Source organism: Narcine bancroftii, chromosome 5, assembly GCF_036971445.1.
Source record: "Narcine bancroftii isolate sNarBan1 chromosome 5, sNarBan1.hap1, whole genome shotgun sequence".
Taxonomy (NCBI): Eukaryota; Metazoa; Chordata; class Chondrichthyes; order Torpediniformes; family Narcinidae; genus Narcine; species Narcine bancroftii.
Genome location: NC_091473.1, coordinates 73838579 through 73850837, shown reverse-complemented (window position 1 = coordinate 73850837; position 12259 = coordinate 73838579). Strand labels below are relative to the sequence as shown.

Genomic DNA, 12259 nt, shown 5'->3' with positions numbered 1-12259 from the left:
GAAACCTCTTCCAGGTTAAGGTCCATGCTCTATCCTGATTGGATGTTTACACTATCAAAATAGAGAATGGATGTTAAGAGTTTCAGTTCAAAATGAGAGAAGTAATCAAGGCCCCCTAGTAGTTAAGAATAATAGCTTTCTTTTATACTGATTTGAGCCAAGTTGTTATCAAATGACATAAAGAATTTAATTCTGCCAAAGCTGTTATGTGGAAGAAATTATATAAATTTGCTTTTTGGTATCCTGCTGTCCTTAAAAGTTTTTTATGGAGACTTTCAATCTCAGTCCATTAGTGATGATGCTGAAGCTCTCACATTTGCTAATTCTTCACCGTATAATAAACAGATGAAAAGTCAATAAAGTTTTTCTAAAAAGCCTGCACCAGTTCAGAAGGAGAAGAAGAATGGAGGTCAAAGAAGAAACATCAGCAGTTGGTTGAAATTGATATCGATGATGATCAAGTTAATAGAGACTGAGGAAGCATATCGTGCATGAAATGACTTGTTCATTATTAATATTTTTGTTCTGTTTGAGGGGAGGTGGTTTGAATACTAACTCTTCCGAAGTCATTGGCCACTTTGTGGCATTGGTCTCTCCCGCATAATTGAGGGAGGTAATACTGCAGTACAGTATTTTTGGGGTTTTTTTTGTATATTTCTTTGATTAACACTTCTCGGAAGGAATCCAACCAACCAATGTTTATTTTGTTGGATGCAGAAAGTAGAGTAGAGTGGAGATTTTTATTTAATGTTTTTGATAAATTTAAATTTGGCCCAATTTTTATTGCTTGGATTAAGGCTTTATATAGAAGTCCTACTGCTAGAGTTGTGACAAATCGACAGTTATCTTTACCTTTTATGTTGACTAGATCGACTAGGCAAGGCTGTCCTTTGTCACCAGCTCTATTTGCATTAGTTATTGAACCTTTGGCTCAGATGATTAGAAAAGATAGTAATATTAAAGGAATTAAGGTGAAATCTGATGAATTTAAAATTCATTAGTTTGCAGATGATGTTTTGATATATTTAAAAGAACCTCAGAATTTCTTGAAGTGTTTACATGAAAGATGGGAACCATATGGTGAGATATCAGGTTATAAAATCAATTGGGAAAAGAGTGAGATTATGACATTAGTCCAAATGTAAGCATATTGTGAAATTCAAATGGTCAAATCAGATTAAGTACTTAGGTGTTAAGGTAGATAGAAATTATAGTCATTTATATTAATTAAATTATTTGCCATTATTCACTGAAATTAAACATGATTTGCATCAATGGAAAGATTTACCAATTGCATTAAAAGGAAGAGTTAATTGTATTAAAGGAATAATTTTCCTCGAATCCAGTATTTATTTCAATTTATTCCTTGTAAGATTCCTCAAAAAATTTTTTAAGTATTTAAATACTTTGGTGAAGTAATTTTTATGGAAGGATAAAATGGTAAAATTAACTTGGAAATATGAATTAAGAGGTTTGCAACTCCCTAATTTTCAAAATTATGATGTGGCACAATTGAAATTTATTAATAGGATGTTTGAAATGGACAAACCTTTGATATGGGCTAATATTAAATTATCTCAAATTAGTGAGAAGAGGATGGATCATTTTGTTTCTAGATGGAACCCTAAGTTATTGAGTAGTTTTAATTTATGTGTTTTGTAACACTTAATGGATATATGGTATAAAAAAAAATGAAGTTATAAGTAATCCAGGTAAGATTTCAGGTAAAACTCCATTGTATCAAAATAAGCTTTTCCCCGTTGCACTTAATAATCAGCTTTTGAAGTTATAGGATCAAAAGTGTATTAAATTTGTGCAAGAATGTTATGAAGCAAGATATTTTATTTATTTTCAATGAATGAATGAGAAATATGATATATCTTCAAATACTCTTTGTTTCTTATTATCAAATTAAAGCTTTGTTGTAGGATAATTTTGGACATACTTTATGGTTTCCTAGATAGTCTAAGTTTGAAATTTTAGTTACTGAGAGTAGTAAGAAGGGATTTATAACTGAGATGTATGCTTTATTACAGAATAAAATGCCTAAGTTGTATTTACATAAATCTAGATTGAAATTGGAGAAAGATTTGGGTATACTTATTCCTCAGGATGATTGGATGAATTTATAAAGGGATAGTATGACTTAAATTATAAATGTATGGTGTAGATTAGTTCATTATAATTTTATTCATCAATTTAACTCCAGAAAAATTAAGGAGATACAATTTTATTTCTTCGGATTTATGTTTTAGATGTCATATTAATACAATTAATTACATTCTACTTGGTTATGTGAAACAGTAAAACCTTTTTGGAAAAGACTTAAGGAACTTTTAGAAGTTATTTTGAAAGTGAATTTTTCATTAGATGCTTTAGTATTTTTTGTTAGGTAATATTAAGAGGTTGAATTTAGAATTAAGATTAAATAGACTCCAAATTGCATTTTTCAGTGCATTAGCTGTAGCTAGAAAATGTTTGGCAATTACTTGGAAAAATTAGACTGATTTGAGTATTCGGAGATGCCAAATGAAATGGAGGTCTTGTATTCCATTGGAAAAAATATCATATAATTCACAAGATAATTATTTTTTTTTTCATTTGGAAAACTTGGAGCCCTTATTTGGATTATATGGGTTTGAGTTTTTGAAACCCCTGTCCACACAGTATAGTGTTACTCCAATCCATGGTAATTAATTGATGAATTTTGTTGTTGTGGTTGATCTCTTTCTTTTCCTTTTGGGGTAGGTTAGTTGCGGGTTGGTGGGTTGGGGGGTAGGGGGTTAGTTTAATGAAAATATCATGTATATATTTTTTGAATTGATTTTGTTTTATTCATTAATTCTATGTTTCAATATATATACATCATGATTTAATAAATAAAATTTTCCAAAAAAATTAAATTGTAACTAAAGTCTATATTTGATTAAAAATTATGTATACATATCTTTACCCCCTCCTATGCCGCTGCGAGGCCTGCTGAGTTCCTCCAGCATTTTTGTTCTTACTACAATTGCAGCTTCTGCAAGCTTTAGTGTTTCACACTTGAAAGCTGTCTGCCCATATCTTTTACTGAGGTCCATTGTGCTGTTACCCTGTCGTTGCTATTTTAAAGATTTCTTTTGTGTCCATTTTTCTTTCAGTTCATTTTTTTAACTTCATAAATATTTATTTATTTTTTTTCTGCTAATATTAACTCAGAACCACCATCATTTTGCAAGTTGCCTTCCTGCCGCATGCACTGGGTGAGTGCAGAGTGAAGGAGAGCAGCAGGTCACGCACCATGACTGCAAAGAGGAACTGAATTAATATTTCAACATTGTTTCCAGCATTTTCTCTTTCAGATGTTCCACATTTTGAGTCCCAGCCTGCCGCCCAGTGTTACTAATTGCACTCTCACTCTCCCTGCAGATGAAATGAATGATCACCAGAACACCCTGTCTTACATCCTCATCAATCCTTCTCCAGATACAAGACTGGAACTGAACGATGTTGTGTAAGTTTATCATATCTGTCTTTTTTAATGTACATAGATACATAGAGCTAAATTCAAATTATTAAGTTCATTTTTATAAAACATCTGGCTTTGACTTTGCTTGACTGTTTATTGATAACTAGGACAGATCAAATCAAGACGAGTCAAGTTGCGTTTATTTGTCATTCATACCATAAACCTTGCAGTGAACATTGAAAATGAGATTGCTTTTCTCCAGATCATGGAGCTAGTTATTTACATGGATTACATCAGAAACATTTTTATAAATAACATATCACTTATAAATATCTTGTTACATATGCTAGCCCTATGTCCACAGAGTTCAGAAGCCTCATGGCTTGGGGGTAAAAAATTGTTTCGCAATCTGGTTGTGAGGGCCTGAACGCTTCAGTACCTCTTCCCAGGTGGCAGGAAGGAGAATAGATTGTATGTGGGGGTGGGGGGGAGTGTGTGGAGTCCTTCACAATGTTTATGACTTTTTGCAAACAATTCCCATTATAAATGCCTATCATGGCAGAGAGAAAGACCCCAATGATCCCCTCAGTAGTCTCAGTAGAACGCTGCAGGGACTTACATTCTGGGATGGTACAGTTCCTGAACCAGGTGGTGAGACAGTTACATAGGATGCTCTCAATGCATTCACTGTAGAATGTAGTGAGGGTGGAGAATGGAAGCTAAACTTTCTCAACCTCCACAGGAAGTAAAGGCATTGTTGGGCCTTCTTGGCAATGGATCTGGTGTTGGGAGACCAGGAGAGATTCTCTGCCAAGTTCATGCCAATGAACTTGGTGGCTCGATGGTGGAGCTGTCAATGGTCAGCAGAGAATGGTCCCCCAGGCTCTCCTGAAGTCAACCACCATCTCTTTTAGTTTGCTGATGTTCAGGTGTAGGTTAATGTCTCTGCACCAGTCTGTTAGTGATTGCATCTCTTCTCTGTAAGCTGACTCATTGTTCTTGCTTATGAGCCCTACCACAGTCATGTCATCAGCAAAAGATGATGTGATTAGAACTGTATCTCGCTGTACAATTGTGGGTCAGCACAGTAAACAGCAGTGGGCTGATCACACAGCCCAGTTGGGGGGGCACCATGCTCAGTGTGATGGTGTTGACATGCGGTTTCCAATCCCGACTGACTGAGGTCTTCCAGTCAAGAAGTCAAGGAACCAGTTACAGAGGAAGGTGTTTAGGACCATAAGGTTCAGCTTCCTAATCAGGTGATGTTGTATGATTATGTTGAAAGCTGAGTTGAAATCTATGAACAACATTTAAACTGCCTTTATTTTCTAGGAAGGTGAGGGCTAGTTGGTAAGTATACAGCCATCACACCTTATCTGGAATTCTACTCCGACTTTTTCGGTGAGATTTCTGATGTTGAGAGGCTTGAGAGGATCAAGCTACTTATTAATATTTTCTCAACTTCGGCATTCAATTATAGTTTCCAAATTTGCTGTTCAATTTATTCCATTATAAAGGTGTGCGTTGATTTTTAAAAAAATCAGAGCTACTATTCTAGATTCTTAAAATGTCCAAAAGAGAATACCACATTTAATTTGTCATTTGGCCATCTGAGATAACTGTAATTAAGACTTTATTGTTGCTTTCAAACACAGTATCTAAAGGGTTGATTATTCTTGACAGCTCCATTACAAAGGGTAGGAAAAATAGTGGACTATACACCAAATAGAACTTGCCAAGAAAATCAATGAAATCATTCGTGATCTGCAGTTTAATTTCATTAATGCACCTTTGTATGGTATTCCTGGATGCATGCACCTAAAACTTATCAAACCTTTGTCTTCATCTTGCCATTTTTATGGCATCTATTCCCTTCTGTGGAAGAGATTCACAAATTTTTATATTCAATTGGATGAAGAAGTGCCTCTTGATTTTGCTCCTCTTCGTCCTAGCTCCAACTTTGAAACAAACTCTCCTTATCCTTGATGCTTTCATCAAACAATTATTATTTTGATATTTATCTTACCAGTCTTTTTTTAACATTTTCTGTGCTTCAGTTAGATCAAATTTCAAACTCTCATGCACAATTGTAAATCTATTTGGACAAATGCAGCTTTTGAAATGGAATAGACAACGTCATAAGAAATCAAAATGCTGCATACTTCAACCCATCCTGACAACTATAGCCCACTGCAAAAAATCTGGCATTGTGACGAGAGGTGCAGACCCAATTAAACCTGCAAATCACTCATCTGCTTTCACAGGGGATTAAATTACAACAACAATTATTTGTCACTCTCTTAATCTCCTGGGATCCACTGAGTGGGCCAAAGTGTTTAGATAATAGCTTAGCTGATGCTGTCCCTTCAATTTTTTTTTTTAGCTTTAATGACCTTAGCTTTCAGGGATTGGACTGAGCAGGAAATATAGTTTCCAAATCCCAAATGGCTTTTTGTGAACCTTTCTGCCAAATTAGGACTAAATATTATAAAAGGTGAGAATTGCATTTATTGATAAAAACAGACTTATGTTTATATCTCTACTCTTTCTCTCTAATGATTATAAGCTAAATATCAATCCAAATGCAAATATATGTAAATATAGCACTGAAGCTAATGAACAACAAAAACTTCTTGAAAAGAGCCTTTTAAAATGAGTTTTGCCAAAATTAATTATTAGAACGATGAGAACTGATAGCAATATGTCTTAAGGAAACTCATAAATTAATCAAACTGGATGCCAATGTTGCTCAAATAAGATTTCCATATTTTAAAAAATGTGTCATAATTCTTCCTTATATTGTAAGTGATCTTCTCTAGGGGAATGCTGCATTTCCATATTTCATCATGAGATGGTTAACTGGGAGTAGAACTTCCATGAAACCACTATACACTTCCTGGCCACAGCTAAGGTGACCCACACAATAGAAATTTGCTGTTTTGATAACTTAAAACACATGTTGCCCAATGTCTCCCAAATGATAAACTTCCAGATCTTGTGGAAAATCCATTTTTGTAATTTTCTTAAGAAATGTCCCCCAAATTCACCCAATGAGCCTTACCTTTCAACATAGTCAGGTGGAGTGGACAAAAGTTCCAACCTCGACACCACATCCAAAGCACATTTCTGAAAAATCAGATTTTGATTTATGCAATTTTTGTGGTGTAAGAAACTATATTGCACCAATTTATATCTGGTATTAATGATTCCAGTCATACTGTTCATACATAGGTCTTGCCATCACTCTTTTTTAATTTTTGTATCTTTGATTCTGACTCCCATCTCTCCCTAGATCTATGTAAGTTCGGTTCAGACTGTCACTTTGGAATATGTGATACATTCTAGATATAAATTTATATACATTCCCCTGTTGAATTAGAATCTCCACATTGTTGCATCTGGGTAAAATCATATCTGATCCTAATTTTCCCCTTAAGAAAGATTTTAGTTGTAGATAGCAGAAGAATGTTCTAGTAGACAAATCATATTATTTCTTAATTGTTCACATGTCATAAACTGCCTTTATATATCTGATCCCTTTCTGGCACCAGATGTCCAGGATTTCATTACCCATAGTCAAAGGTATTAAATAATTTTGGGTCAAAGTCCTTTTTGGAGATATCCCAATTTTTAATCCAATACATTTATTTATTTTTTCCAAATTTTTAGTATATGTTCTAGCATGGGGTTATTTGATTTTTTAAAATAATAATTTAGTATTCCATTTGTAAATAAATTTCCCTGCTATCTTTTTATCTCTCAAATATAGCCCAATTTGTGCCCTGGATGGGAAAGTGCCTTCATCAAAAAATGATGTAATAAACTTTGCCTGGACAGCCCAATAATATTTTTTAAAATCAGGCAATTTTAGACCCCCTAAGTTATAATCGCATGATAATTTCTCCATGGATATTCTAGCCACCTTACCATTCCATAGGGACCTCCTGACACCTTCATTAAGTACCTTAAAAATACTCTGGGGTAATGAAATAAGCAATGATCAAAAAAGATACTGAAGTGTGGGCATCGCATTCATTTTGAGACAGTTAATCCTGCCTATCAATATTATAGGCAGAGCTCTCCATCTAGCTAGGTCCTCCCCAATCTTCCAGAGCAAGGGGAAGTAACTAAATTTGTACTCCTACTTACAAAGAAGATGGCGCAGACATCGTGTGCATGTGTTTTTGTTTTTTTTAAATGGGGAGAGTAGTTAATGGATTCTGTATTAATACAAGATTATTGATTGCTTCATCAATTGTATAAAGGAGGGAGGAAGGGGATGGAATTAACACATATTCTGTGTGTATCAAGTTGATTTGTTAATAGTTTGTTGAGTCTGTAAAAATCAAAAATAAAATATTCAAAAAAAAGGAAATTCATAAATGATTTCTGTGTATTTTCAGAATTAAACAATGAGATTATCCTGAGATAAATATGATATAACATCAGTAAACTAACACTTCTATTGGAAAACAAAATGGTCTTCCAATGTTATACATGACTTCATATTTAGATTTTAGTGAAGAGCAAATGAAAATTTCCATTGCATTGTTTAATAGAATCAATTGCTTGGTATAAAGAGATGTGTATTTTAATTCAGCATCTATTAATAATGCACATGAATAGTGAATATCAAAGCAACTTCTACAAGCTCTAAGGTATTAGAGCTTTGAATTTCACAGCTATCTTCCTGTTTAAATACTTTTTTTCTTTATATTTCCTTTGTTCAGCTACCTGATCCGGCCTGATCCATTGGCTTATGTCCCAAGCAGTAAACCCAGTCTCAAGATCAGTGTATGTGAAAACAGTGAAGATGGCCGAGATACAAAGGAAAACACCCAGCTTTAATTGGTCAGCATTTGGGAAGTTCCACAACACAAATTTCAATGAGTACTATGGTTCTCAGCATCAATTTCAGAAACTGGCTCAAAAACAAACACATTTGTGTTCATGGCTTGGTGGAAACACTGTTACTGTGACTGAATCAATTCAACTAATGTATGTTTGATCAATCTGATTTATGGATAAAGTCACAGAGTATTTCCAAGTAAGCTTGATGCTTTTCATCAGTGCCTGGCCATATGCTATCATTGTATCTCTGTTTCTTGAAATGTTATTAACTAAGAAAATACAAATAAGGAAAGAAATGCAGTGAAATTAATTCTATTTCTAGGCATCTATTTGCAGGGAATTAAAGTCCAACAGCAAATTTGTTATTATTTTCACTGGGAATGTTTCTATTGGGAGAAAAACAAGTCAAGTTCACTGGAAATCAATTAGGAATAAATATATATTGATATTTGAGGGTTCATTCCAAAGTATATAATTTCACATATAGAGGTAGTGAAAAGGTAATGGAAGGGTGCTCTTCTCTCTATTTGTCCTTTCTAATTTACAGAATGCAAAATGATTTTATATCGAGAGAATAATACTTTTATAAACCTTAAAACCACTGAGCACCTGGAGTCAAAAGAACAATGTGGAATTTCTCCACCTAACCTTTTGCCTCTCCCAGAACCTATTTTATTTCCCAGTGTCAGAAATAAAACTTCTCACACATGAGTCTCTTTAAAACTGATGACACGACAAGCTTTATTTACAAGTCTGCAGAGTTGGACTCAACTGGCTTCTCACCAGTTAAGCCCCGATACATACAGTGCATTGATTTTTATACCCTTATTGTTTGCCCTTCCCCTTCTTATTAATACTGTTTTAATTGGTTAGTATTACAAAAGCATTCTAAGTTTTACTGCATTTTTAATTATCACGTTCGTTACGTACGCTGTGAACTCTACATACACTAAATTCTGTTTCTCACCCTTCTTATCAATCTTTTGTCTCCTGCATGTCTCTCACTATGACCATGAAAAGATAGGTTTTAAAAAAACATATTCAGCTGAACCTTTTGTCCTTGGCTGCTAGTAAGCTCCCTGTCCGTTCTGGCTTCCCTTTTTATGATTAATCATCACATTTTAACTTAAGTCATTTTAACCTAAATTCTCTATATAACACCCAGGATCAAATAAATGAGCATATCTGTGGAGATTGTGTGGTAAGAGGTATCATAATATCTGGTGTGTTTGGGGAAATTTATTATAGCACCAGTAACCTGTGTTTGAATCTGGAGCTGCCTGTAAGGAGTTTGCACATTCTCCCCGCATCTGCGGGGGTAACCTCCGGATGCCCCTATTTCCTCCAACCCGCCAAAACGTATATGGTTGTAGGTTAATTTGTGTGCAATTGGGTGGCAAAATGGTAGGTCAAAATCAACCTACCATGCTGTAAATAAAATAATAAATATCTTTATCACAAAGCTCTACTTAACTGACAAAAGATCAGTAGCTTCTGACATTTTCATAAAGTAAATATCAGTTATTGATACTGACTCTGTGTATCCATAAAGCATCCAATAATTGCTAAGTGGCCAAGATCAGCCCACTATTGCCTAACAATCTGAGGAGCAATGGAGGAGGGGATGGGGAGCTGGAGGAGACAAAGAAATCAGGAAAGGGAGAGACAGGGAAGGGGGGTTAACAGAAACTGGAGAAGTTCATGTTGATGCTCTCTGGTTGGAGAGTGCCCAGACAGAATATTGGGTGTTGTTCCTCCATTTCAGAGGTAGCCTTGATTTGGCAGTTCATGAGGCCATGGATAGACATGTAGGTGTGGGAATGGTGCATGTAATTAAAATATTTGGTCATTGGGAAGTCCCTATTATTTCAGTGAACAGAACAAAGGTGCTCAATGAAATGATCTCCCAGTCTGCATCCAGTGTCTCCAATGTAGAGGAGGCCATAACGGGAGCATCAGTTGACTCCTGAAGATTGACAAATGACATGTTGTTTCACTTGAAAAGTCTGGAGGAGGCCCCGAGTGGTGGTGAGGGAGGACGTGTGGGTGCATGAAGCATCTCCTGTGATTATAGAGGTAAGAATTGATGGGGAGACTTGCGAGAAGAGATGTGTGGATGAGGTAGTCCCAGAGGGAGTGGGGCCTGAGGAAAGCAGGCACCCATATCCATCTATGATCTCTTACCCTGTATCCTCTCCCTGCCCCTTCCTCCGTCTTCTCCTCCCCATTTTTTATTCAGGCACTTGCCTGCTTTTTGCTCATATCTTGACAAAGGGCTCAGGCCCAACACATTAGTTACCCTTTACTTCCTATAGATGCTGCATGACCTGCTGAGTTTCTCCAGCACTTTTGTATATTGCACTACAATCACAACATCTGCACACTTTGTTGCTTAACAACATATCTATGATGATTCCACTTCTGACTTAACATCCTGCAGTGCACCAGTACATGAAGCTCAGGAGGCAATGACATCAAACTCTGATCCAATGGTCTCCATGAGTGACTGACCATTTGAATAAAGAATCCCAGAACGACCTCCATTAACCCTGGAGCCTTATCTAAACATGTTTAAATCTGGACTCTGACTTTGAAACAAAATACAAGTCAGCTTTAAATTGCTATGTCAAAAGCTGTCCAGTCAAATATATACCATCAGATCTGACCAGTCTTACTTAATGCCTCCTGCCCAAAATGTCAACAATTCATTTTCACCCACTGATGCCGCTTGACCTGTTGAGTTCCTCCAGCAGATTGTGAAGATCTACAAATTCTAGCATTTTTAGTTTTCCATGTCTCTCTTGCACACAAAACATGACAGGGTACATTTAAATGATTACATTTCTGAAAAGTTCAACAGAGCTATGAGACAATATGGCCTGTGGCTGATTTGTCACCATCTGACATTTCATGGCTGTTGTTTCAAAAATAAATAGAAGTTTGTGTGTAATTAGCTCTCCCGGAGATATCTGTGGAAAACTGTGGTCAAAACGCCTGCATATTGAGCTTGCTGCACGGGATCTCAGTGTAATTAGCAGATGTTAAACAGAATTCAGTGGCCTATTGGAGCACTGTTGCTGTTCCAATGTAAGTTCTATCTGCTTTGATTTGGCAGATCAGTTGTAATTTTGGACCCTAAAGCCATTGTTGTAGCTTTTTAATTAATTTCAGAGCACCTAAGCTACTAAATTCACTGCTTCTCTATAGTCATTAATAACATACTCAAATATATCTGACAGAACTGTCCATTCATGTACTGTTTAAACCACATCAGATTCTGTGCAAACATCAATAGCTGAAGGACTAATAGTTTAAGCTGTTGCCTGGAATACTCTTTTATAATCTTATGAAAGAATCTTAAAGGTAATATGCAACATTTGGTGTCAAGAAAATTGTACTAACTCATTTGTGGCATAACATTTTCATTCATGTGTTTGTGATCTGTATGTTACCCAGGGCCTTTCATTGTGCAATATTAATTTGTTCAGAAGCTAGTCAAATTGCCAAATGTAGAGCTTTTTAATTTTGTGTTTGCAAACATATGCAATCTTTTACTGCATTTGTCTATTTACATACTGCATCTTCTGGAAAATTTGTTTTATTTATTGTACTGGTTTATCAGTTTTTTTGCCATTAAAAATCAAAACAATTAATTTGATAATGAGTTTTGTGGTTATTTCATATCAGAACTTCAAAATGCAGCTCAATATGTAATTCTGGGTTGACAAGATAATGGAAGGGATCTCAGATAGCACAAGGAATGGGCCAGAGGATCTAGATCAGCTGGGAAAGTTGACAAAGGAATGGCTGATGAAATTTAACTCAGTTAAGTTGAAATTGAACAAGGGCAGAACTTGCACAGTAAATGAGAGGGCCCTGGGATGAGCTGTTGAACAGTGAGCCCCAGGGGTACAACTACATGGTTCCCTGAAAGTGGCAAGACAGACAGACAAAGTG

At 35.6% G+C, this 12259-nt stretch overlaps 1 protein-coding gene across 4 annotated transcripts in view; it reads left to right on the top strand.

Moving 5' to 3' along the window:
* The window catches only part of kcnt2a (potassium channel, subfamily T, member 2a), a 1068826-nt gene extending 1056917 nt beyond the window's left edge, over nucleotides 1-11909 (top strand). For all 4 annotated transcript variants that reach the window (XM_069937843.1, XM_069937844.1, XM_069937846.1 and 1 more), the window contains 2 exons: nucleotides 3412-3496; nucleotides 8182-11909. In XM_069937843.1, the coding sequence (XP_069793944.1) occupies nucleotides 3412-3496; nucleotides 8182-8299 (203 nt within the window). In that variant the 3' untranslated portion in view covers nucleotides 8300-11909. The remainder of the gene's footprint in view (nucleotides 1-3411; nucleotides 3497-8181) is intronic.
* Nucleotides 11910-12259: the final 350 nt, after the last annotated feature.